This window comes from Danio rerio, chromosome 10, assembly GCF_052040795.2.
Source record: "Danio rerio strain M-AB ecotype USA chromosome 10, GRCz13ab, whole genome shotgun sequence".
Classification (NCBI taxonomy): Eukaryota; Metazoa; Chordata; class Actinopteri; order Cypriniformes; family Danionidae; genus Danio; species Danio rerio.
In genome coordinates, this window is record NC_141030.1 from 43307410 (window position 1) to 43335000 (window position 27591).

The following is a 27591-nucleotide window of genomic DNA, read 5'->3' on the forward strand; positions in this document are numbered from 1 at the left end:
AAAAAAAAAATCATACAAAAGGACGTTGTTCATGTGGATTATAGAGATGCGAATCATGAATCCTGCTTGTGCGGTGGATCCGGCCACACATATTCCACCGGGATCTAAATGAACCATAAAACCAGCTGATTATCATTCACGAGCACTTGGCACTGCAACCTCCCAAAACCTCTGCGTACATAAATTATGCTGTCGCTGTTTTGTAGAGGTAAGCCTACGAGCTGTTTACATAATTGAATTCGTATGCAAACACGACCAACAGGAAAATATGAACTTCTTTGGCATTTTAAGCACTTTGACCTGGAAAAAAGTCTACTTATAGTATTTTCCGTGGCTTCTCTCTTCCTGAAAGTTGCTAATCGATTTGCGTGGATTTCAGGACCCATGAAGACAGCGATCCAAATTTCTCAGATTGATGATCATTTGTTTGATATCGTTCCATGCAATTCCAATACATATTTATGAATATCGAGCTGAAGATAAATAATGAAAGGCAGAAAATGAGACGAGTAAAGTACATGAGCCATCGGAGGATAAAACTATATTCATAATCTGTTCAATTATTCAATACACTGTAATGTCAGTTCATGGTTCTGAAACATGCACTGTAAAAAATAACGTGTGAAATATACGGTAAAATATTGACAGTTGTGGGCGCCAGAAGGGTACAATGTGCAGCACATTACAAAATACTTTCAAATAATCCCTGAATATTACAGTTGAGAACTGCTGTTTCTTTCTGTTCCATTTCTGTTAAATAAAGCAGCTATATTTGTAAAAATATTGACATTAATTTACTTTAAAAATAGCAGGTGTAAGTGTAAATTCCTTTACAGTAAACTACTGTGTATAATAAATATACTGTAAATCTAACTACATTCCAAATGACTTTTTACTGTAAAGTTCGAAGTACTTTTTTTTTTTTTTACTGTAAAGTTAGATTTTACAGAAAATTACCGGCAGCTTGTGGTTTATGGTAAAAAAATATGGTAAAACACAAAAGTAAAGTACCTGAGCCATTGCAGGATAAAACTATCATAATCATAATCTGTTAAATTATTCAATATGCTGTCATTTCAGTCCATGGATCTGAAATGCTCTGTAAAAATAAATGGGTGAAATATACGGTAAAATACCGGCAGCTGTGGTTGCCAGATATTCACCTCAAAGTATAAGGTTACAATGTGCAGCACTTTACAGAATACCTTTTGATAATCTGTGAATTGATAATCTGCTGTTTGTTTACAGAACATTTCTGTATTGTAAAAATGTTTGCAGTAATTTATTTTAAAAATAACAGTTGTAAGTGTAATTTCCTTTACAGTAAACTACTGTGTATAATAAATATACAGTGAACCTAACTACATTCTATATTTCCATAATAAACATAACACAACTGTATGGAATGAAACAGTATTTTGCTGTAAAGTTTAGTTGTACAGAAAATTAGCGGCAGCTGTAATTGCCAGAACTTTATCTTAAAATATGATAAAACACAAAAGTACATGAGCCATCGGAGAATAAAACTATATTCTTAATCTGTTCAATTATTCAATAAACTGTAATGTCAGTCCATGGTTCTGAAATACACTGTAAACAATAACAGGTGAAATATAACAGTATTTTACTGTAAAGTTTAGCTTTACAGAAAAATCACTGGCAGCTGTGGTTACCAGAACTTTATCAATAATAATAATAATAATAATAATAAAAAAAAAAACGAAAAACACAAAAGACATTACCCTTTTTTGCCACAGATTTAACAACAATCTTTCAGGTTTTTGAAATTGCTAAATGAACTAATAAATACAGTCTTCAGTAAATCAAAGCACAGGTAGATGACCATTTGTTTGATATCGTTCCGCGCATACAATGTGGCAATTACAGTACGTATTTATGAATATCGAGTTGAAGATAAATATTGAAAAGTAGAAAATGAGACGAGTAAAGTACCTGAGCCGTCAAGAGGATAAAACAATTATTTAATATATTGTAATTCCAGTCCATGGTTCTGCACTGTAAAAAAATAACAAATGAAATATACAGTAAAGTACTGGCAGCTGTGGTTGCCAGAAGTTCACTGTAAAATATAAGCTTACAATGTGCAGCACTTTACTGAACTTTTTTTGATAATACATGATTTACTTTTTATTACAGCACATTTCTGTAAAAAAAAAACAGATATATTGTAAAAATGTTTACAGTAATTTACTTTAAAAATAACAGTTGTAGGTGTAAATTCACCTTTTATCCATGTTTATTTTGCTTTTACAATATAAGTTGTCAAAGCGGCTTATCAGTGTAAATTTGTTTACAGTAAACTACTGTGTATAATAAATATACTGTAAACCTAACTACATTCTATTTCCGTAAATAAACATACCACAACTGTATGAGATATAACATAATTTTATGGTAAAGTTCAGCAGTAGTTGACTTTATCATAAAAAAATACGGTAAGACACTAAAGACATTACAGGAGTTCGCCACAGATTTTATGACAATCAGTCTGGTTATTGAAATTGCTAAATTAACTAATAAATACAGTTTACAGTAAATCAAGCCACAGATAGATGATCATTTGTTTGATATCGTTCCACTGGCAATTCCAATACATATTTAAGAACATCGAGCTGAAGATAAATAATGAAAGGTAGAAAATGAGACACGTAAAGTACATGAACCATCAGAGGATAAAACTATATTCATAATCTGTTCAATTATTCAATATAATGTCAGTCCACATGGTTCTGCAATACACAGTCTCTATCCTCTATCCTTTTTGATAGAATACGGCAGGTTTACATGCAATTCAGATGCGATTTGGCCGCAATAACTACAACTAAAGCTATGAATAGCATTTATCAGAATTTTATGCATAATTTATAGGCAGTTGTTGCATGTCATGTTGCAAGTGATGTATTTCCAATGTCAGATGGCACGGTAAGAACATTTATAGTTTTCTGCCAAGTGACCCAAACATGAGTCAAAGGTGTTTAATGATTTTTCAGAAACACTTTCTGAAGCCTCATATTTCACATTCGGAGTCGTGTGTCTTTTTTTTTTTTAAACAGAAACCGATATAGTGTACGTACAAAAGCTCAGCATGCCTGACAGCAATGAAACGTTTTCTTCAGCATATTTGAAAATGTTTCTCTTGACACAGAAGGCCTTCTAATTCAAAAGAAGTTTTAAAAGAAATTCTGCGGCTGGAATGAGCGTTTGATTGGTTTCTATTCATAGACGCGGTTGATAATTGAGACGATGAGTGACTGATGTCTAAAAATACAAATGAACAGGCAGAGGTAAAGGTTCAGCAGTCGATAGGTCCTCTTCTGTGATGCTGAAAGGATGTCATGTGAAATCAGAAAACTGAGAGTGATTTCAAAAGCGGATTCCGTTTATTCAGCTATCTGGAATCAAATTGGCAATAACACGCTCAAAAAGAGGGAATGCAATTAAAAATAGGTTATTGAAAGTCAACATGAAGTCGTAACTGACCATATTTAACTTCTTTATTCACATTCCTAATCCATTTTTTGTCATCAACTTCTGGACTGTTTTGTATCAAATGGAATTTATATCAAGGGCGTAGGTTTGCACTTGACATTGTTGGGGACTGGGGACAAGTGAATACTATCCCACCACACCCCGGCCAAGAATAAATATTGTAAAAAAAAAAAAAAATATATATATATATATATATATATATATATATATATATATATATATTGCTATTAATTATTTAACTGCTATTAAAATATATTATTAATTAATTCTCCCTTCATACAATTTATTTAGTTAAATTAAATAGTCAGGCACTTAGCCAAGGGGATTCAGGTTTAAAAGACCAAAAGTTACATTTTTATTATTATTATGTTTGAATTTATCTTATTCAAATGGCCAAATTCTAAATGAGGAAGGTTGAATGCGCTGGCCAGTTTGTTATTTGCCTAAAGGCTTCAGTTTTTAATTTAAATAAAGTTTTAACAGATTTCCCAAAGAAAATTAGGATAAAAAAATGTATTTCAAAAATAAGTATATTTTCGTATTTGAAGAGTTTAAATGCAAAAATATCTAAATGCAATTTAATATTTTCTTCTGAAATTAGCATCACAACCATTCATCTTTATTTCTATAGAGCTTTTACAATGTAGATTGCGTCAAAGCAGCTTAACATAGAAGTGCGTCAATGCAGTTTTCAGAGTTGAAGTTCAGTTCTGTGTGGTTTAATTTCCACTGAAAGTCCAAACACTGAAGGGCAAGTCCATCAACGCGCAGCTCCACAAGTCCCAAACCAAGTAAGCCAAAGGCAAGGAACAAACTTCACCAATTGACGAAAGTGAAGGAAAAAACCTTGAGAGAAACCAGGCTCAATTGAGCACGACCATTTCTCCTCTGGCCAAACTACTTATGCAGAGCTGCAGTCTAGACCAGGGGTTCCCAAACTTTTCAGCCGACGACCCCCAAAATAACAAAGCCAGTGACTTACGACCCCCAATATTCTCTGGGGTGGTTATAGTTATATAATTATTTCACACAAGTGCACACACATACCAATAGGCCCAAGTCTATTCATCATTTAATTTTGGAGAACACCATCCTTCATGTTTAGTTGTGGCCTGTATTTATTATTAATGTACGTGAGTGCTGCAAAGGTGTCAGAAAGTTTACCCTGGCGCCATAAAGTCAATCTGCTGCATCTGACGTTACTGCTGTGTCTTTAATATAAAGTAATCACCCCAGGGCTGGCAAAAATCGAAAGGCTGATGGCTTTTCTTTGCATGTTTTTTTTTAATGTTTATTATTAACATGTTAACAATGTCACTATTAACTACTATTTCGTTCTTCAGTAGGTTATGGATTAAATATGGTAAATATAATTCATTAATAAAATTAATTTGATTTTTGGTAATCGCCAACCCCTTCTCATTGTCCTGCAACCCCTGGGGATCCTGATCCACTCTTTGGGAACCACAGGTGGCTGGACCATAGGATCAATGCAGAGACTCGTCTGTCACTGGGGCCTTTCAGGAATCAGTCAGACGCTCTCCACTCCTCCTATAACAGTGGATTGTTCTGTAGACAGTCGAAAAGAACTAATTGCTTTAGGGGACTAATAGTATTGACCTTAAAGTGGTTTTAAAAACCCTAAAACTGCTTTTATTCTAGCCGAAATAAAACAAATAAGACTTTCTCCAGAATGGTATTATAGGAAATACTGTGAAAAATTTCTTGCTCTGACAAACATCATATGGTAAATATTTGGAAAAGAAAAAAAGAATTCACAGGAGGGTGAATAATTTTGACTTCAACTGTATGTACTTTGTGTATGTGTGTACTTGTGTATGTAAAACAAGCATTGCAAGATAAATATGTAGATAAAAATAAATACAAATGCAGTAGTGTTGTTAAGACACAGATTACGTGTTAATCCTGAGGAAAAACAACATGCATTATTTGTGAAAGCTAAAAAAAGGTTTTTTATCATCTCCATGAACAGCTCTCCTTTTTAGGTTAACATCCACACACTCAAAAAAAAGATCTTTACTGTTTTTTAAACTACCTAATTAAAATGAACTGAATCAACACAATTTCTGAGTTTTTTTTTTGACAATTTAATAATTTTTTGTTAGATTTACTTAAACTTGTAAAAACTAGTAAGTTTACTTAATTTCTTCATGTACTCATCCTGAGGCCTCTTACTCATCCCGAGGCCTCTTGAGATTTTGCAGCGACATTAATCCGATCCAAGACCTGTAAATCCTGGACCAGGCCATATCCTAAGCAGATGCTGTGGGTGTCATGGAGGAATGGAGAAAGACTCCAGTGACAGACAAGTCTCTGCATTGATACCGCCAGCTTGAACACCTGCCGTTCGCCAGCTTGAACACCTGCGCTTTTCCAGGATGGACATCCAGTGTTCTCCAGCAACTAGAGTTTGTCCAGAGGAGAAATGGTCATGCCCAACTATAAGCCTGGTTTCTCTCAAGGTTTTTTTTCCTTCACTTTCAGCAGTTTGTTCCTTGCCACTGTTGCCACTAGCTTGCTTGGTTTGGGACTTATGATGCTGCGCATCAAGGGATTTGCTCTTCAGTGTTTGAACATCCAGAAGTGAAAATTAAACCACACTGAATTGAAATAAACTAAACTTCAACTTTTAAAAACTGGACTGACACAGTTTCAATTTACTACATTGTAAAAGCGCTGTAGAAATAAAGATGAATTGAATTGTGCCAACACAAATCGATTAAGTTAACTTAATTGTTTTAACAAATTAAAATCTCTGCTCAAATCTCTTCAGCTCATTATAAATAGTTTGAACAACAGCAAGGTGTATAATGTAATATGTGTTTAATGTATAATGTAATTTTTCATGATTCTCTATGAACTAAAAACCAGTAATAAGTTTTATTTATTAGCTCTGTTTACTTTAGATGGTTTAATTATCTGTCATATGACATTTGATTCAAAGATATTTATGTATTTATTTATAGCTACTTATAGCTTTTTAAAACTAAGAAAAGATATTTAAGGGAAAAAAGTGCATGTATACAACCAGATTTTCCTTGTTTGCATTCATTATTTAAAATATGAGGATACAAATAATGGGAAATAACTAAATTATTGTATTTTAATGGAGCAAATAAAAAAAATTTTTACTGGCCCAACCAGCCCATTAGAAAAAATCGTTAGCGTTTAGCCTTGTATAATGACCCGTTTTCCCTGAGTCGTACGATACGGTTCATTACAGTATGCTTTTATGGATGTTTTCAATAACAAAAGGTACCTAAAAGCGAACTGTACCCTACCACTTTTTGGGTACCCTTTACAAAGGGTACCTAGCACATCAAAAGGCGGAGCTAGACGCACAGGTGAACACTATGGGTTTACAGAGATCCGTCACTCGCTCATGCAACAAGCCAGAATAAAATCATAGCTGAGAAGTTACATCGTAATAATATTTTCATTTGATAATGAGCCATGGTCGACCAGAGCTCAGACTAACCTTGTCGCTGTCTTGATGAACAGCTACAAAGCCAAGGAGAATAGCAGGATTTTACCCTGCGCCCCGTAGTTTTTTTACAACGTCGTCTAAAGCGTGAGCGGTTTCGCTTTCTCGCATGCGCTCACCGTGTGTCTATATTTAAAATAACAAACTTCTCGAGCAGATTATAATAATGTGCACTTAATTATTAAAGTGCTTCTGACACATAAACGCAAGACTGACATGCGAAAAAACAAAGGAGAAGCTGAAAAAACAAAACAAAGGAGCAAAGGATTCTTTCAGCAACCTAAAGCATGAACAAACTGCCATGTTTAACTATTATCATCACCCTTAGACCATTATGAACTTGTAATGATGGAATAGCTCTCTAACAGGTTACATGTGCTGGCGAAGATTAAAGACACAGATGAGAGGTTTGCACTGACTGTGGGCTATATGTGTTGTTTTTGAATCCGAATAAGGACTAAATGTCTGCTGTGTGTAGTTTTTCTGTACTTGGTAATATCGCAGATTGTAAGGGGCTGTATGTGTTCATGTATGCTGCATTTATTTATTTATTTATTTCATATAATCGCAGATGTTACAGTTTTGCACTCTTCAGATCACTGATCTGCAGATATAATCAAATCCTGTTCATTGAAAGGTTAGTAATGAACATTTATACATAAGTATTTATGTGTGTAAAGCATCTGTTTTGTGAGAAGTGCTACTCATATGAAATGTGAACGATCCGTACAGATTTACTTTGAGAATGGCGTTGACTGAAACTTTCTGTCGTACCCACCAAAAGAGTACACTTGGTACCCTTTTAGCAGTGGAAATGCAAGCCTGATAAAGCTGACCCTTACCGATCCATACTGTACTGTACCACTCAGTGGAAACGGGCCAGGGAAATTCGTCTTGCTTCACTAGTTGGAAACATGCCAGAAAACTCTGAAGTAATGATGGTATACAGGTGTGATTGTGTGCATAAATTTAAAACAAATGCTGGCTTAAATCAAATTGCTGCTTCCTTTTTTTATAATTAAACGGTTGTTCACTTAACGAATTGTGGCAACTGTAATTACAATCAGTTTTCTATCATCTATGATGGATATTAACTGTATAGACATCCCTATTTCTTGCAAACTTCTACAGTATGCTATAATAGGATACAATTAACATAAGAGAGCAATATAATATTAATTAAATAATTAGGATAGCACTCACATTCATTTATTTTCCTTCAGCTTAGTCCCTTTTTTTAATTAGAGGTCGCCAGTGTGGAATGAACCGCCAAATATTCCAGCATATGTTTTACACAGCGAATGCCCTTCCAGCTGCAACCCAGTACTGGGAAACGACCATACACACTCATTCACAAACACTCATACACTACAGTCAATTTAGTTTATTCAGTTCACCTATAGTGCACTTGTTTGGACTGTGGGGGAAACCGGAGCACCCGGAGGAAATCCACGCCAACAGAACATGCAAACTCCACACAGAAATGCCAACTGACCCAACCAGGACTTAAACCAGTGACCTTCTTGCTATAAGGTAACAGTGCTAACCACTGAGCCACCATGAAATCAATAACATGTTACAGAAAAGTCTGAGAATTGTTTCTGATCAAATTATAAATGAGAAGAAATGCCCTTATAGAAATGTATTGCTGAAACACGATACAAAGACTTCGAAGTAAGTAGTTCTAAATAGTGGCGCTAAAGCGGTAAAAAGTTTTTCCCCAATTGACCCTTTGCAGCATTACCATTTTGTATTACTGTCAGTGGTTCTCCTGCTCAGTCTTGAGTTACGGTCACCGTTTGTCACTACAGTCTAGATTTTGCTAACTATCAGAATACATGCAGTTTATAATAACAGAATATTTACAATTTGCATCTAAAATACATAATCATTTTTTCTTTTCTTGTGGTGTCTGTCATTGCTAAGCAATCATGAGCCGCATTTGCCTTGAAGACGACTCTACACAGATCTGGTGTGCGCTGTTGTCTATTTTAGTGAGCTCAAATATGCATTCTATCCGTTCATGTTGTAGCAGTTTATGAGAGATGAGGGATGCTAATGGGATTAAAATCCCGCCAAATGTATCACGGTCGCATATCGAAAAATAATAAGCATAATTCAAAAAAAAGAAATTCATCCATCCATTTTCCTTCAGCTTAGTCTCTAATTCAGAGGTCGCGACAGTGGAATGAACCACCAACTATTCTGGAATGTTTTACTCAACGGATGCCTTTCCAGCTGCAACCCAGTATAGGCAAACACCCATACACACTCATTCACACACACACACACACTCGTACAATACTGCCAATTTAATTTATTTAATTCACCTATAGTGCAGGTCTTTGAACTGTGGGTAAAACTGGAGCACCCGGAGGAAACTCACGCCAGCACGGGGAGAACGTACAAACTCCACACAGAAACGCAAACAGCACCTCACAGCGACCTTGTTGCTGTGAGACAACAGACTGACGACTGTGAGACCACTGAGCCAGAGTGATACCTACATGCAAAAGTGAAAACTAAATGCAGAATAAGCGTACCAAAAGATAATGAACGTGAATCAAAAATGAAAGAATGACATTACACACAACTGTTTTTTTCATGCTCAAATTTGAATGTTTTGTGTGCTTAAGATCTTTCTTCTTCAAAAAATTGCTTGTTTTTACATTCTGCTTTTGTGTTTTCAAAAGTTGCAATTCAGGTTTCATCATTGGTCCACTAGTCGACATTGACAGTTGCTCCTCTCGACTAGTGGCTGCACAGTGTGGTAAGTGGGGACGCATTTGTTTCCAGAAGTTTCAGATAATATACACTACCTGACAAAAGTCTTATCACCTATCCAAGTTTTAGGAGAAAACAATAATAACCTAACTTGTAGTTGATCATTTGGTATCATAAGTGGCTTATATGAAAAGCAAAGGCCTCTAGATTACGCTTAATTACCAAAATAAAAATGATCATGCCTTAATTTTTTTATTATTTCATTAGGACTGAGTAAGGTGTGACTTTGCTTATACAAAAGTCTTGTCACGTAACAGAAATAATGTCCAGTATAGAATGTAAAGCCATTGTGCAGTGGAAGAAGAATGAATATTGACCCCATGAGCTTGGTGGACTGCATCCATACATCCCTGCAATAACTCAAATCACTCATTGAAAAAGTCATCTGGAATGGCAAAGAAAGTGTTCCCAGAGTTCATCAAGACCCTTGGGATTCATCTTCAATGCCTCCTTCATCTTACACCAGACATGCTCAATAATGTTCATGTCTGGTGACTGGGCTGGCCAATCCTTGAGCACATTGACCTTCTTTTCTTTCAGGAACTTTAATATGGAGGCTGAAGTATGAGAAGCGCTATCCTGCTGAAGAATTTTCCCTCTCTTGTGGTTTGTAATGTAATGGGCAGCACAAATGTCTTAATACCTCAGGCTTTTGATGTTGCCATCCACTCTGAAGATCTTTCACACACCCCCATACTGAATGTAACCCCAAACCATGATTTTTCCTTCACCAAACGTGACTGATTTCTGTGAGAATCTTGGGTCCATGATGGCTCTAATAGGTCTTCTGCAGTATTCGTGATGATTGAGATGCAGTTCAACAGATGATAAATCTGAAGAATCTACCTTCTGACACTTTTCCAACTGATCAACTAGAAGTCAAGTTATTATTTTGTTTTTACAAGTGGGATCAACAACAAAGCTTTTGTCGGGTAGTGTAGACACCTGTCAGTGATCACAAGGGTTTTTCAAGAATCAGTATAGAAGCGCTAAAATTAAAATATCTGAAACTTCAAGTTTGACATTTAAGTGCTGTGAATTAAACAAAGTATTTGAAGTGTTCTGAAGTATGCATCACTAACACTCACATCTACAAAACTTATGGTTATGAATAATGATAATGAAGAAAATTAGCAGGTGTCCTGAAAACTGAACACATGCTAAAAGTGTTTTTTTTTTATTATTAAAGCACTAAATTAGAACAGTCTATGAACAAGCAAGGCTATGATGTTGTCTCTGTTCTAGCGCACTCCCTATGTTGTGATAATGATCTTCAGAAATTCATTAGTTTGCGCATTATGTTGCGAACACGATGACACATTCAATGAGGATGAAACCATAACAAACGGAGGATGTCAAGATGACATGGTTATTAAATTGAGATTTAGACACAGTCAGAGGTGAACATGTAGTCACATATATACAGTCTGTCACAACAGACGTCTAATGCGCCACTTTCCACAGAACGACAGCAAGCAAATGAAGCAGGAAAAGAGATTTCGTGTCAGATGGGAACTCATTCGTTCAAAGTAAAGTCAGATTGAGAGGCCGTTGGCGTGAATTATGTCTGTGAGTTAAGTCTGCTTGTGGCATATGTCACTGTATTTGTAAAATAAATCTGACCAAATTAGTATTGCTTCAAAATTAGCAAAACGTAATGCAGTTTTTATAGGTTGCCGAATAGCTGGGGATAATGCTAGCATTAGGAAAGCTCCAGCCTATATACAACCAGCTATTTAACTTCAAATATGCAGGATGTTAATTTAATAAAACCACTTAAGAGAAGCAAATAGCCTAATTTAGGCTGTTAATTGAGCTTCGGATGACCATTAGCCCAGTCCAGAGGTGTTTAATTACCAGCAGTGTGGAAATGGGCGAATGTTCAAAAAAAGAACTGAGGTGGTTAATACAAGTGAATGCAATGCTTTTATCAGTAACACGTTTGAAAACCCAAAGTTTCAGAAACCCACATAAGTGAACCAGTAAGAGACATAGAAAGAAAAGTAGCACACTATAATGAGTAGTCGGTAGCACTGCGAGAAGATGCGAGTTTTCGTTTTTCTGCTAGTTTTACTGATGTGTCCTGACAGGAGGTAGGTAGCACAACCTACATTCTGTCAGTCAGACGCTTTGATTTCAAAAACTAAAGATGAATCCAGAATGTTCGTGGGAAATACAAAACGCCTCTGGGCATTGCATTGTATTTGTATACAATCGATAGCTAACACATGTTCTGTCATTTCGCTCAGTAGCAGAATTTGCTGCAATTGTCAAGAAAACTGAAATGCAGCGAGCCTGTTTTCTCCAGCTCGTGCTTTACTAAACTCTGACAGCAATTTAAATTGTCAGGAGTTGTTTTGAAGCATTTTATTTAGTCTGAATAGGTTGTACACAAGTCTTGACATTTGAAATGCTTGGTTAAAAGTTTGCAAGCTATATTTATTCATAGTTGTATTACTTGTATAACTCGGCTATAGTTTCTCCTCAGTAAGGATTTTCTTGTTTTTAACAAAGCAAGTAAAGGACACAACTTTTTTTTTTTTTTTGTATATTGGCAGAAAAGAGGCTAATTTGTACAAATCCATGCAATTTAATTTGCATGAAAACGTAAGATTTTAAAAAGGAGGCATGCTTTGTAAAACAGCTATCATTGATTTGATTTCCCAAATCATGCTAAAATTAACCAATTAGCCATTAATCAATTAGCCAATAATTATAAAATGTATAAATTGCAGTGTAATTGTGTTGTCTAACCATGTTCGGCTGTTGAATAACTGAATAGGCAGTTTTTAAAGTTCATCTATGGTGTTTAAAGTCGATGTGAACCTATAAGGTTAAGGAGATTTTATTTCAGTACGTCCAAACCCAATAGATGACAAGCTAGAATTTAATAGCTGAAAAGGTCTAACGGCTAATGCTAATGCCAGTACGTGAGGAAGGAGACTAGAGGCTTTTTTAATGGAAGTCAGTGCAGGAGAGGTGTCACTACACTGAATAAACAGCTTTTTTTGAAGAAATAACTGGTCATTTAATCAATCTAAAGCCTGTTTGCTAATCTTTAACTTGTTCTAGACTAAACATGTTCATTGTGATTCAAATGTATATTTTAGCCTAATGAAAATGTTATTTTTTAAGAGAAAACAGCTACAGCTACAGAAGGTCTGTCAACTGTGAACACTGATCAGTGACGTTAATGCTGTTACATGATTGGCTGAGGTGCCTTGTGGAATCCATGTTAGGTTTTGTGCTTTTATCAGTAAGGAATAATGCACAGATTTCCATCTCCATGTAGTTTAGAAACTTTTAGGTACTGTATGTCGATGTATTTCCAACAGATTATTAAGTATAGGCGGGGTTTCTTTTGTTTGCATCGTTCCCTCATAGCAAACTAGTGGTAAGAGGGGCGTGGTTAGAAATATTGTGGCTGTAGTTGTCAATAAAGAAGGGTCGCCAGCCTGATCTCACAAGGAAACTTAAGTATTTTACGTTTTGTCATTTTAGTGGCTAATTCATATGAATTTGTACAATTTCAGTTGTATGAAAAAGTACAATTTAAAAAAGGAGGCATGGCACCCAACCCCACCGCTAAAGCCTGGTTTATACTTCTGCATCAAGTGACCGGCATAACCCACGGCGCATGCAACACCCGTAGCTGTGTATTTATACTTCTGCACGCTGACTCTATGGGTCTGCATTACACTTCCGAAACGCTAGTGGGCAGTGAGGTGTTAATGCTCCTCTGTGTTGAGTTTCTTCGCCTGTGTTTTGCTTTTCCTGAACACTTCCTGGATGTACAAGTGGCTCAAACTCGCTCATTTTGAGGCAGGAACCGGGGAACGTGCAACAGCTTTAACTATGCAGTAAACACAAAACAAAACGTTCCATCCGGAGCTCCTTCACGGAACACCACACTTGTAAACAATTGCTCCATTGGGCTTGCGCCATTCGCGCGTCTCTCAGTCCCGCCCAGAATCGTCAGCGCTACCCAGCAGACCAATCACAGAGCTTGCGCTACGCGTTGTTGCGACGTGTTATTACATTTTTTGAGAGGTGCACGTCAGCGACGCCGACGGCCAGGGCGAAGGACTATGCTGAAGTATAAATCAGCCTTAACCCAACCATCATTGTGTGATGAGCAAATTGTACTAAATTGTATGAATTAGATCATACAAATTAGCCACTAAATCAAAGTTACGAATTGACGTGAGGTTGCGTTGGGATTGCCACTTCAAACACAGCAGATGATCAGACTTTGACTGAAGATTATCAAAACAAAACAAAAAATTCTTGTACAGATTAATAAAATAGACATTGTAAATTTCACGGGGACTGTAATTATTTTTTTAAGAGTTAAAAAAGTGTGGAACATGCATTATGATCTTTACATTTAGAGAACTAGTCAAACATTATTATTTTTCTTTACTACAACTAATTAGGTTTGAACAACCTTACTATGTTCACTGAAAAAAATTATTCATTTATTTTTACATTTTTTAGGATAATTTGTTGCAAACAATGTATATGGGCTGAATTTAAATACACAAATTACATTTAATAATTCACTCATTCATTTTCTTGTCGGCTTAGTCCCTTTATTAATTTGGGGTCGCCACAGCAGAATGAACCACCAACTTATCCAGCAAGTTTTTTTAACACAGCGGATGCCCTTCCAGCCGCAACCCATCTCTGGGAAACATTCACACACACATTTACACACACCCTCAGACACTACGGACAATTTAGCCTACCCAATTCACCTGTACCACATGTCTGGACTGTGGGGGAGACCGGAGCACCCGGAGAAAACCAACGCAAACGCAGGGAGAACATGCAAACTCCACACAGAAACGCCAACTGAGCTGAGGCTCGACCCAGCGACTTTCTTGCTGTGAGGCGACAGCACTACCTACTGCCTCACTGCTTCGCCCTACATTGAGTAATGTTCAACTTAATATGTTTGTTTAAATTCAGCCCATATCAATTTTTGCAACCAGTTAGGCTAAAAAACTATTTAGTAAATCCAACAAATCACTTTGTCTACATTTACATGGACACCAGTAATCAAATTATTTGCCTTAATCTGATTAAGACAATAATATGATTAAAGTGTTTACATGATTTGCTTCTTGAATGTTCCTTTCATGATCACGTTTTACATGTTAGAGCACATAATTCGATTAACGTCATTGCGTCACCACGCTATCCACATTTCCTCCAGTTTCATGTAATTTCCACTTTTAATTTGTAGACTTTAATAGTTCGCAAAACTCTGCATTTTACGATGCAGGTGTCTGTGGTCCTTCACTGACTCATAAGGTGCAGAGAATAGACTCAAACAGTCATGTGTGTGTGTGTGTGTGTGTATAGACTATCCTGTTGAAAAAATGCAGCAAAAATCATGGTAAAAATGTGATTGCTGTGTTTACATGTTTGTATTGCACTTTAACATTGCTAAAATAGGCATATTCCACGTCTTAATTCGATTTATGTTTGGTTTATATCCTTAATCAGATTAAACTGATAAAAAAAATCACTGTTTACATGGTAGACTTTTAATATTGTTGTCCATGTAAAGGTGTTTGACAGTTCAAATCTTAACGGTCATGATCATAACAGTCAAAAAATATAGGAAGGTTGGTCTATTTTTCAAGCAACTAAGTCCGTTTTTAGTAGTTTGTAGACAATATTTATCATCTAATCCTTGATGTTAAACTGGGACGACGGTTTATTCAACTGAAAATACAGTTCCTGTGGTAAATATGTGGTAGATATTTACCCGTGTATAACGTTACCAAAGAACAGTTTCACTTCGGCGCTCGACGCTGCACGCAAACTCTCTCTATAAACAGAGAATTTTGAATTGGTTAAGTCATATAGTGTGTAGCTGACTTGTATCAGACTCTTTGTGAAAGCAGCGGGGAGGAGGAGACGGAGGAAGGAGGAGCGAAGCCGTTCAGCACTGCCTCATCCGCGGCTGAGAGAGTGAGAGAGAGAGCATGGAGCGGACTGCGTGTGAGCCGGACTCTGATACGCTTTGAGCGGCAGACCGAGAGAACGCGCGCCGGGTTCGAGACTCGGAGCTCCAGAAACAGCGTGTATAAGCTGCATTTAACAGCATTATCAGTCCAAACCAGAAGAAAAAGAGAATTTTAAAAGCAGGAAAGATTCTCAGCAAAGAGCAGATCGATTATTTGGAAGAAATCAGCGCTCCTAACTTTGGAGGACCGCAGTAAGCGCACATCACCGCCTCAGTAAAGCATCACATTTTCTGAAGAGATCCACACAAGGACTCCAGTGATGTGCTCCGGGATGCTGCTGCTGTTGCTGATCTCCGGGCTGCTTGGGTTCGGTATGTGAGTTTTTATTTATTTAATTTAGGTGTACAGATATTTCAGAGCACTATAGCTATTCATTCACCTGTCAGCGCAAGGAAAAGTGCGCTCAGTGCCCGTCAACGTGATTTCTAGGATTGGTTTGTAGTAAATCATCCTCTGCTTATTTTGCAATGCTACCTGTTTTGTGATTTTCGGAGGATGCGGGATTTGTTTGTGGTGGTTTCAGGTGCTCGTTATAGGTTTGTACAGTGCAGATTTGGTTACGTTACAGATATGGCAAACGCATAATCATTGTTCTCGGCACTGTAATCATCTCTCCGCAACTTTTCTGTATTTAATGTCTGTTGGTCATGATTGCGTGATTGATTTTTAATGACTAGCGTGGGATTTATGCATGGGAGATTGTTTTGGGAGGTCTAATTTCCCTAATTAAGACTTGCATCGCATCAGTCTGAGAACTTATAACGCATATAAATGTGTTTTTAAACTTTTTATTTCATTTCAACTATATATTATTTACATAAATTATGTAGATAGTTAGTTTCTAAGTTAATCTAAGCTCATATTTGGTGATCAATAAATGTTTTTACACAAAAGTTGCAGTACCTGAACAGGTAACCCATACAAACAAAAGATGGTTTTAGTAATAATACTATTAATAGTAATATTAATAATTAATAGTAATGCTATTATCATCATAAACACTTTTCTGTGATGCATAATTGCTTAATTTATGCTTAAAACGTATTATGAATTATTTAAAAATATCTCTGACTGAAATTCAGATAATGACCCCCCCCCCCCCCCCCACACACACACACAAAAAAACTTGCATAGTGTTTATTATTATTTAATTAGGAAGTAATTTGCAAATTCTTATAGAAAGAGATTAAATGTGCATGTGGAAGTTTTGTTGAGTTTATATCCCATAGTTTCTTTCTTCCTTAGTGATTTAAGGTTTTAGGGTACATGACAGCAGAGATCACAGCCCTACACTCATTTTCATTTAAAATGCCATGACTTCTGCTCCCTTCACCCGTCATCTGAGACTGTGTGTTATTTGATTGTGTGAGCTTGAAATAACCCGAAGACGAACCCCTGAACGCTCGCATTTAAGGTCCAGCATGGGCCAAACTCCTCATTTGAATCTGAAACTGGCAATAAAGCCTCCGGTATGGCTCCCACATGCACACTTGAATGAATGAACATCAAATCTCAAGAGGCTTTCTGGTTTATTACGGGTTTTTATGAGTCTGTGTGCCGAGATGTTAAGCCTCGCAGGGCTGTTTCTTTCTTCTTTTCTTTTTTTTTTCTTCACCTCCCTCGTGTGAGTCTTGAGAGGGAGTGCTTTGCCATCACTCTGAAAATCATTTTTTATGACCTGAGAGGAAACACTGACAGGATTTTTTGCTGCAGAGTTGTGTTTACGCCATATGCACACGGTGTTGCACTTCAGTAGCTCAGAACTTCGAGTTTACACACTGATGATATACTGCAGCCCCCACCCACTGCTCTCATCCATGCTTCATGTTTGTGTGTCCTTACAGCATCTTAGCTCAAAAAGAGAAGTATTTTGTGCACAGTTTATAAAAAAAATACTACAGGTCTTAAGTTTTAGAACAATAAGATGCTGTTTTTTTTTCTTCTGGTCACCAAGCCTTCATTTATTTGATCCAAAAGTACAGCAAAAACTGTAAAAATATGAAATAATTTTACTATTTAAAATTACAGCTTTCTATTTGAATATATTTGAATACATGATTTATTCATGTGATTTCAAAGCTGGATTTTTAACAATATTACTTCAGTCAGAAATGTCATCTTCTGATTTGCAGCTCAAAAAACATTATTAATAATATTAATAACAGCTATTATTATTATTATTATTATTATTATTATTGTTTTTTGAGCAGCAAATCAGAATATAATTATATTTTATAATATAATAATAATTATAATAATTATAATAATTATATTATGAGCAGCAACTCAGAAATTATTATTATTATTATTATTATTGTTATTATGTTGCACAGTTTTTATCAATTTAAAGCATACTGGTTAAATAAAATGATTAACTTCTGTAATTTAATAACCCCTCCCAAATTGAATAGATAAATAAAGAAATAAATACACGAACAAATGAATGAATGAATGAATGAATGAATGAATGAATGAATGAAAAAATACATTAATTAATTAATTAATAAATTTTCACTACTCGTCACATTTTTTTTGCTTATGCTTAGCTGGCAACAGTCCATATCATGCATCCATGTTTGAAAATACTGAGCGATAACGACAGTCAGAAGAGAGATTGTTGTCAAATTTACTGATAATGCCACATTAGGATCACATTTGAATTAGTTTTAAAGGAATAGTTCAGCCAAAATTGAAAATTACTCTATAATTTTAATAACTTTCTATAATTCTAATAACTTTGTTTTGTTAGACGAACACAGTTGGAGCCGTTTTAAATTTTATCCTGGCTCTTTCATGCTGTATAGTGGTGGTCTTTTATTTTGATGCTTCTAAAAAGTGCTTAAATCTATTGTCAAACTGACCCAGATGCCACATGAGCAAAAACGCATATCTCATGAAGCATATCCATGTTTATTTGTAGCATAAATGTTTCTAATTATTGAATTATAAACTCCCATCTCTGACTTTTGGTGGTGGCCAAACACATGTTATGCGCGACTGATGTATAACAAATACTATAGAATACTCAAGACGTGTCACTCGGGTAAAAAGAAAAAGATTGCTCAACTGTTAATTAATATTAATATTGATCATAATAATAAAACAAAAGCAATAATAATAATAATAATAATAATAATAATAATAATAATAATAAACATTTCATGAACAGCAAATTAACATATTATTTGTAATATGTTGTAATAATTTCCAGAGGATCATGACTAGAGTAATGATGCAAAAATTCAGCTTTGAAATCACAGGAATAAATTAGTTTATAATATATTCAAATTTGAAAAAAATGTTTTAAATAGTAAAAATATTTAAACATTTGAACTTTTTTCCCCTGTAAATTTACTGTTTTTTTGCTGATCCAAAACAAAAACAAACAAAACTCTGGCTTGTTGTTAAACATTAACAATCTTACAGTTCTAAAACCATTTACCAGTATAGCATACATGACATTAACCTTCTTCCAACTGGCCAAGCGAGAGACTTGTCTAAGGAACAGTTATTTATTGTCTCCGTCAGAGAAGCTGTTTGTCTGGCAAGTGGAGATTGCTATCAGGTGAGTCTTGTGTTTGTACCAGTCCCCGGGGACGCTTTGTTAACCATGGCCAACTCTTGTGTTACAAATGAACGGCAGGTTTATTTAGCATCTCTTGACAGTTGAATCGCAGTGCTGTGGCCAGGGAAACAGAAGCGGAGGAAAAGTCGATGCGATCTGACACCCTTCATCTGATCCCTTTATCTGCGTCGCGGCCCCGCTGCCTCCCCAGCAGTAAGGGGGAGCGGCGGATCTTTCCCCCCGCAGCGACGGGGACAATCTCATTCACGCTTGGCCCAGACTCCACTTTTAGCTCTCACCAAACAAGGAGCAGCCAAGGACCCCGTGAAAGAGACCCTCGGGCAGACCGGCTCAAAGAGACTCAAGAGCGGTCGCTGAAACAAGTGCAAAATTGTTTTACTTTCAGTTTTACTCTCACTTCACCACACATTTCAATAGACTTTTTTCACATTTCCAGGTTTCTCAGCAGCAGAAGTCATCGTAGTTCAGTGAATGAGAGAGGTCTGGAAATACTTCTTTTTTTAACATTCCCTTTCACATAAATAGCAAAAGAAATATTCAAATTTATTATGGTCTGCAGGTGGATATTTATCTTTGGCTTCACCACATGATTCAGGGTGTTCACAGGGTCTAAAAAAGTCCTAAATTTTGAGGCCTCGTAGAGCTCTATCATACACCAGGAGCAATAAGGCATAAGGTGTGTATGGCATGATTTGTTGCTATTTTCAGACCACTGTAACAGTAACTGTCACATTTTGTACCATGTTGTTTAAATAGCTAATCAATTTGCTCCTCTTTGTCTACTCATGGATGTTCCGGTCTAAAAAGGAGGTGTGTTAAGGCGCATTGTTGGAGTGTTGCTATTTTGAGGAGCTGAAATAGACCATGCCATTGACCAACTAAAAGCTGGTTTAAAGTCCTGCGCAGAGCGCGTTAGTTATGCGCCTATGCGGATCCAAACGCTTACACACTGCTTAATACACACAGGATGTACAGCAATACACAAATATTTTTACATATAAACAAAAAAAGGATTAAAATGTTACAAAAATGATTATTTTCTACATTAATACAAAAAACCACTACCTCCATGCCTCATCTCAGGGGCTTTTTTCAGTTCTCATGACAATTTGCATGTGTATAACGTTTTTATTGTCAGTATTATTTATTATATGCATATTTATATTTGTTTTAATAAAAACAAGTTTAGATTTTGCGACAAGTTGAGACATAAGAACAGTATGTGTGTTTGGATATAACTCAGCTTTTTGACCAAACTTCATTATTATTGTTCATTTATTCTTTTGCTGGAAATTAGAATTGAATTTAGAAATTGTTTTGAAACAAATCCTTGTGCTTAAACAAAATTAATTATGTAGGCTAATGGATGTATTGAGTGGAGTGAGTTTCCACCATTTCCTCATCCATGAAAGTAAAGGAGCAAAGTAAAGAGTAAATGTAAAGAGGCTGAATGGAGGAGACTCGTTCTTTATCCTTGCACTGCAGATGGTCTGTTTAACTGTTTTCTCACTAGTGAAGTGGTCACTTCAAAGTCCACAATGTAAAAAGCAAATGCACCATGGAGCAACTGACTCTTAAAGGCAATGAGAAATGAGAGTTTGATTGGTTTAATGCACGTTATGCTCAAAACATACCCAGAACTAATATTGCGCCAGGGCACAGAGCATATTTTCTTTCCTTAAAGTAGCAAAAGTGGATTCGCAAGTGCCCTAAATGCTTTTGCACCATGAGCTTTAGACTTTGCACCTAGATTGGTAAAACAGAGCCCTTAAATTTGCTGATATATGGTGATGTACAGGGGTCTTAAATACTTTTTAAGAGGTCTTACTTTTCCTTTGTCAATAGAAAGCTAAGAAATTTATACAACCAAAAATCCATGAAAAAAGACTTTTAACAAAAGTCAAATTTATTAACTCTTTTTACCAATATGGTTTAAATATCTTCCTTACATCCTTACAATAACATTTATTTAAAAGTTCTCCATGTAATTATTCAGAAATGAGTGTTGTGCATTTAGTTTGAAAGAATTTTTAAATCTTAGTTACGCTAATAAAAATATATATGTATTTAATAGGGGGTAACACGGTGGCTCAGTAGTTCACAGCAAGAAGGCCTCTGGTTCGAGTGCCAGCTGGGCCAATTGTAATTTCTGGGTGGAGTTTGCATGTTCTCCCGTATTGCAGTAGGTTTCTCCCACAGTCCAAACACGTGTTACAGGTGAATTGGGTAAACAAAATAGGCCACAGTGTATTAGTGTGTGTGTGTGTGTGTGTGTGTGTGTGTGTGTGTGTGTGTGTGTGTGTGTGTGACTGAGTGTGTATGGGTGTTTCCCAGTACTGGGTTGTGACTGGAAAACATATGTTGGAATAGTTGGCGGTTCATTCCACTGTGGCGACCCCTGACAAATAAAGGACCTGAATGAATGAATGTATATAACTAAAATTAGCTTGTTTCGACACATTATTTAAAATATGTGGTTAATAAATAACTGAATTTGAATTTTAATGTGGCAAGTAAAACAAAATCCATTGGCCGTTACAAAAAACTTTAGCATTTTCCCCAGTGAAAGTCTGAAATTTCATTCATAATGGTTTTAAATGGGGCTTAAAAAGTCTTACATTTGACTTGGTGAAACCTGCAGAAACTCTGTAGTTACATGAGCATTTATATATATTACAAATACACAAATATATTCAACTTCATCACATAAATAAAATTAAAAACTATATTAACCTTATTCATATTTGAAAGCCAGTAATTTAGATTTTAGTGGCAGTTGGCATACATTTTTCTTTGAAACGTCTTTTTGATGGCATTTACTGACGAATTTGCATTAAAATGTATTTCAAAGATGGTCGCCAAGGGAAATGACTGACATTAAAGGGTCTTTGTGTAACCAACGCATGATGGGTAGAGCATTTAAAGGAGCAATGCTGTAAAATGTTTTACAGTAACTTCAAACCAACTAGATTTCTAGTTCGTCATTAGCATATGGCGGTAAACAAACTGTGTGGTTCTATTTCTGGAACATCCTTTACAAATGCATCTTAAGCCATTCGTCATGACATATACGTCAGTCATACGTCGTTATTAGCCCACCTGAATTATTAGACCCCCCTCAATATTTTTTCAACAATTTCTGTTTAATGGAGTTAAGATTTTTTTCAACACATTCCTAAAAACAATAGTTTTGATAACTCATTTCTAATAACTGATTTCTTTTATCTTTGCCATGATGACAGCACATCATATTTGACTAGATATTTTTAAAGATACTAGTGTTCAGCTTAGTGACATGTAAATGTTTATCTAGGTTAGGGTAATTTGGCAATTCATTGTATAACATTGATTTCTTCTGTAAACAATGGACAACAAAATTGCTTAAGGGGGCTAATAATATTGACCCTTAAATTGTTTTAAAAAAAAATAAAAACTGCTTTTATTCTAGCCAAAATAAAACAAATTAGACTTTCTCCAGAGCAAAAAATATTAGAGGGAAATACTGTGACAAGGAGGACTAATAATTTTGACTTCAACTGTATTTACTTTTTAGGATTTACGATACTGAATGTTTTTTTAAAAGGTTCATAATCGCTGCATGTTGAACTATGCAAATATTGAATTTCCCAGATCCCGCCCACCGAACTCCACAACTTCCTGATTGCAACAGAAAGCCTCATGTTTCCCCCTGTAAGTGTCATAAACACCATCAGCATTGTCAGCAGCGGCTTGCAGCCGTGGGGGCAGTGAGGCGCTGCATGGTTTTGTGCAGCCCACACGCTGCCATACAAGATGCTGTCAATGCTTGCTAACAATTATATTGTAATCAGAGCTTGTCTTTTCTAAAACACCGACTGTGGGGGCATCTCGACTGTTGTTTGACAAGCCACCTTGGCCTTTTGTCTGTAAGCGGCTTGGGCTGTATTATGTAGGCTACATTCTGACAGCTGTGGAGCTCTGATAATGCTGGAAACTGAGCGCCTTTATGTTTCGTCAATGGCTTTTTCCTTTGATTAAACTTGCCTTTTTTAAAGTACAAGGATTATATTTTTTTATTATTGTAACCCGGTCAAGCCAATGGTTGCGATTTTTCACTTGCCCTGCCAAAAATGTTTGCCTCGCCACAAAATAAAAAAATAAAAAATAAATATATAAAGTAGTTTTCTTTTGTTTTTGACCCATGCAATCTTGTGTTCTAATATTGCAGTTATCACATTAAAAACCAGTGAAAGTTCATGAAAGTTCAGTTCTTACTTGACCAGGGTTCAATGAGATAACTCTACAGTCATTAGTTAAACAAGAACAAATCAACTCATAAGTAATAGCATAAATACAGTAGAACAGAGATGCAAATGAGCAGTTTTTAATGTAGGTCTAGCTCTGTAGTAGGAAAGACTGAAAATATTATTATAACTAAATGGATTATAAACTGATTCTTATTAATGCTATCGAAGTAAATGTATCCAGTGCAGTCAGTGATTTGTTTTTTTTAATGACTGCAAATTCTGTATGTTAAGATTAGAGGTCTCCCGTATTTCACACCCATCTCCTGCTACTCTTTCTTTTTGTTATTGGCATAGGGAAACTACCGTAAGGTTCGAACCTTAGCTCAGTTGGCATTTCTGTGTGGAGTTTGCATGTTCTACCTGCCTTCGCGTGGGTTTCCTCCGGGTGCTCCGGTTTCCCCTACAGCCCAAAGACATGTGGTACAGGTGAATTGGGTAGGGTAAATTGTCCGTAGTGTACGAGTGTGTGTGTGAATGTGTGTGTGGAAGTTTCCGAGAGATGGGTTACGGCTGGAAGGGCATCCGCTGTGTAAAAACTTGCTGGATAAGTTGGCGGTTCATTTCGCTGTGGCGACCCCGGATTAATAAAGGGACTAAGCCGAAAAGAAAATGAATGATTGAATGATTGAATGAATGGTATTTGACTGTCATCGAGTGACAGATGTGAAAGTATGTTGTGGGAGTACTATTCGCTTGTTAAGTGTGACGTCACGCAAAGTGACTTCCAGGTTCATGTGCTTTATCAAACTGTTTGAAAAGACCCATCAAATGGTAATAATAAACAATGTAGCGATGTAATACTTTCAAAAATCACGATTACATGTCAGATTAAAGTGATACATTTTTTATAAATTGTTATCATTTTGGTATTTGTGATGCAGCAAGTCCAGAGACAGACACTGTGATTTTATCTCAAATTCACTTTAATGTGTGATATGACTGAAAAATGATAAACAAATATTTTCTTAATTCATATGAGTAGCGGTATGGACCTGGAAACAGTATTCCATATGTCACCGATGATTCGTCACAACTTAACAAGCGGATACAAGTGTTGTTATTATTATGGAGTACAGTTTTTTTTTTATATAGTAGTTTTATCGTTTTTTTTTTTTTTTTTTTTTTTAAGCATGGCGGTAAAACACAAATGCTGTTATTAACATATTAAAACATTTGTACATCTCCTTCTGTGTGCAGCAATGCTGCCATTGTAGATGGTGTATCCTGGGTAATTTGGTAATTTTTTTATACCCCTTGGTTTCGAGTGTGGGGCTGAAAAATTTCAGTTTCAAGGGCTATCTAGCCCTTCCTCTTAGCCCATCAAGCTAAAGAGAATTGGGAAAACCCTTACCTCTTCATGGGTAAGGCGAAGGGCTAAGGAGTAGAATTGGAATTGTGCCAAAATCACTTTTTGTCCATGTTTGTCAAGTCGAGAAGATATTGTATGATTAATGTACATGTTTTTTTTTTTTTTAAACCTCTTTCTCTCTATATATACTTTTAAGGATTTATGATGCTGGTAACTGTTGAAACATCTTGTGAAAACAGTCCATAATCGCTGCATGTTAAACTAAGCAAATACTGAATTTCCCAGATCCCACCCACCAAACTTCACAACTTCCTGATCTTTAGAGAAAGCCTCATGTTTCCTGTTTAAGGGCTCTATTTTGACGATTCATGCGCAAAGTGCAGGGCGCAAACGCATTCAGGGTGTGTCAGAATCCACTTTTGCTAATATAAGGACGGGAAAATCCACTTTGCTCCATGGCACATGATCTAAAAGGGTTGAGCTTATTTTCTTAATGAGTTATACTGTAGGTGTGTTTTGAGAATAAACCAATCAGAGTCTCATCTCCCATTCCCTTTATGAGCCAGTTACGTCGCGCCATAGGGCATTTGCTATTTACATGATGACTTTGTAAGTGGAAAAACTGAGCATTTCACTAGCAAGAAAACAGTTAAACAGAGCATCTACAGCATGAGAGAGAGATAAGGCCTCTCATTATCTACTTTTGCTCTCGTGGATAGGGAAATCTTGTACGCACAGACATCAATTAGCCTATAAATAATTCATTTAGTTTAAGTGCAAAGATTTGTTTCAAAACTATTTCTAAATTCAGTTCTAATTTCCAGCAAACAAATAAATGAACAATAATAACGAAGTGTGGTCAAAATACTGAGTTATATCCAAATACACATGCTGTGCCCCATATGGTCTAAAACCACCTGACAGGTGTACAAATCTAAGCTTGTTTTTAATAAAACAAATATAAATATGGATATAATAAATAATACTGCTAATAATAATAACATTATACAAAAAAAAAAATTGTCACGAATACACTGAAAAAGCCACTGAGATGAAGGCATGAAAGCATGGATTTTAAATTTATGTAGGCTAGAAAATGTGTTGTAATATTTTAATCCTTTATATTTATATCCTATATTTACCCTTATTATATCCTATATATAGGCCTATCCTTAATATTTTAATTCTTTTTCATATGTAAAGATATTTGTGTATTGCTCTATATCTAGTGCGTATTAAGCAATGTGTAAGCGAGGAGCACAACTAACGGGCTCTGCGCTGGACAATAGACCGGCTTTGTTCTGGTCTATTTAAAAATCTATTATAGTTTCTCATAATAGCTACACGCCAGCGATGCGCCTCAGAACGCCTTCCTTTTTAGACCAGAATGCCTATGGGCGCACATATGAGCGCAAATGCATTTACTATTTAAACAGCGTGGCGCAAAACATCAAAACGACTCTTGCGCCAAGCTGAAACTAGAAAACGTGCCTTGCGCCACATTGCGCCGGGTGTAGAATAGGGCCCTGAGTGTTGTAAACACCATCATATAAACCAGTATATGGCCATATTTGTTAGATATTTGCCGATTGTTATTTCTGAGGGGAAACTCCTGTAATTTGTATGGCCCAATCTAGTTACGACAAATCAGATTTTGTCCATGTGTCTCAAATCGTCAGATCTTGTATGAAGCTTATCACCTTACACAATTGACGAAATATTCACTACTATAATAAATTGATACCTCAAAGCATCTGTTTACTACAATCTGGCAATATATGTTACAACCCAGTTGCACTGTGGATTTCTGCACAGCTTGTAGATGTGGGATTTGAACAGCGGAGGTAGCAATGTTAGTAGTAGTAAACCCATAGTAGTAAATTATTTAATAAAAGCTCCCTATCCCCCCTATGGCAGATATTGACCTGCATTTCATTTCATTAATTTATTTTTATTTCAGAGACAATTGAATTTGTCTGAGTATACTTTCTAAGCATTGTCCTAATTGTTCATTCAAATGCCACAAGATGCAAAACTCAGTTTGGTGTTTACACGCTGTTTTCTTTTGCATTTTCTTGCATTTGACGTGGTCCAGTCGATTGTTTATGTTAGAAAAACAACATGCAAAATAGTAAACCTGAGTGAAAACGCAGCACTGAACTTTTTTCTCCAAGCATCTTTCACTCTCACCCTGGGTCGTCTGCTCTCTTTTTGTACACCTGAGCGTAGAAAAAAAAGTGAAGATCATCTCTGAGGGGCTTGCATTAATTCAGTTCATATCAAAGATCCTGAAAGCCCCTGTTGATGTTGATAAAGCATTATTTTTTTTAGCGTTTGTGCTTTCAAGGACAGCTTGTTCAGGCATTACAGATGCAGGCCTGTGTATCTCTTTCTGCTGGTAGAAGCTTAAATTTCTCCCACCTCTTTCTTTTATTTCACACATCTCTGAACTCTTCACTGCCTCAAAGCCGCATTTAAGCTTCAGCCTGCAATGTGGTATTTAAGTGTAATCTGCTCTCTGAAGCACCCAGGTAAACACCAATTTTCTCCCAGCTGGTCTCATCCTTCTTGCT

General features: G+C 36.1%; 1 protein-coding gene across 9 annotated transcripts in view; it reads left to right on the forward strand.

Annotated features, from left to right (window-relative positions):
* Positions 1 to 27591, forward strand: part of kirrel3a (kirre like nephrin family adhesion molecule 3a) — a 532216-nt gene that overhangs the window by 151748 nt on the left and 352877 nt on the right. For 2 of the 9 annotated variants that reach the window (XM_087271353.1, XM_087271359.1), the window contains exon 1: positions 15790 to 16148. The exons of the other annotated variants lie outside the window; for them this stretch is intronic. In XM_087271353.1, the coding sequence (XP_087127479.1) occupies positions 16097 to 16148 (52 nt within the window). In that variant the 5' untranslated portion in view covers positions 15790 to 16096. Of the gene's footprint in view, positions 1 to 15789; positions 16149 to 27591 lie in introns of those variants that run through there. 9 annotated transcript variants of the gene reach the window in all.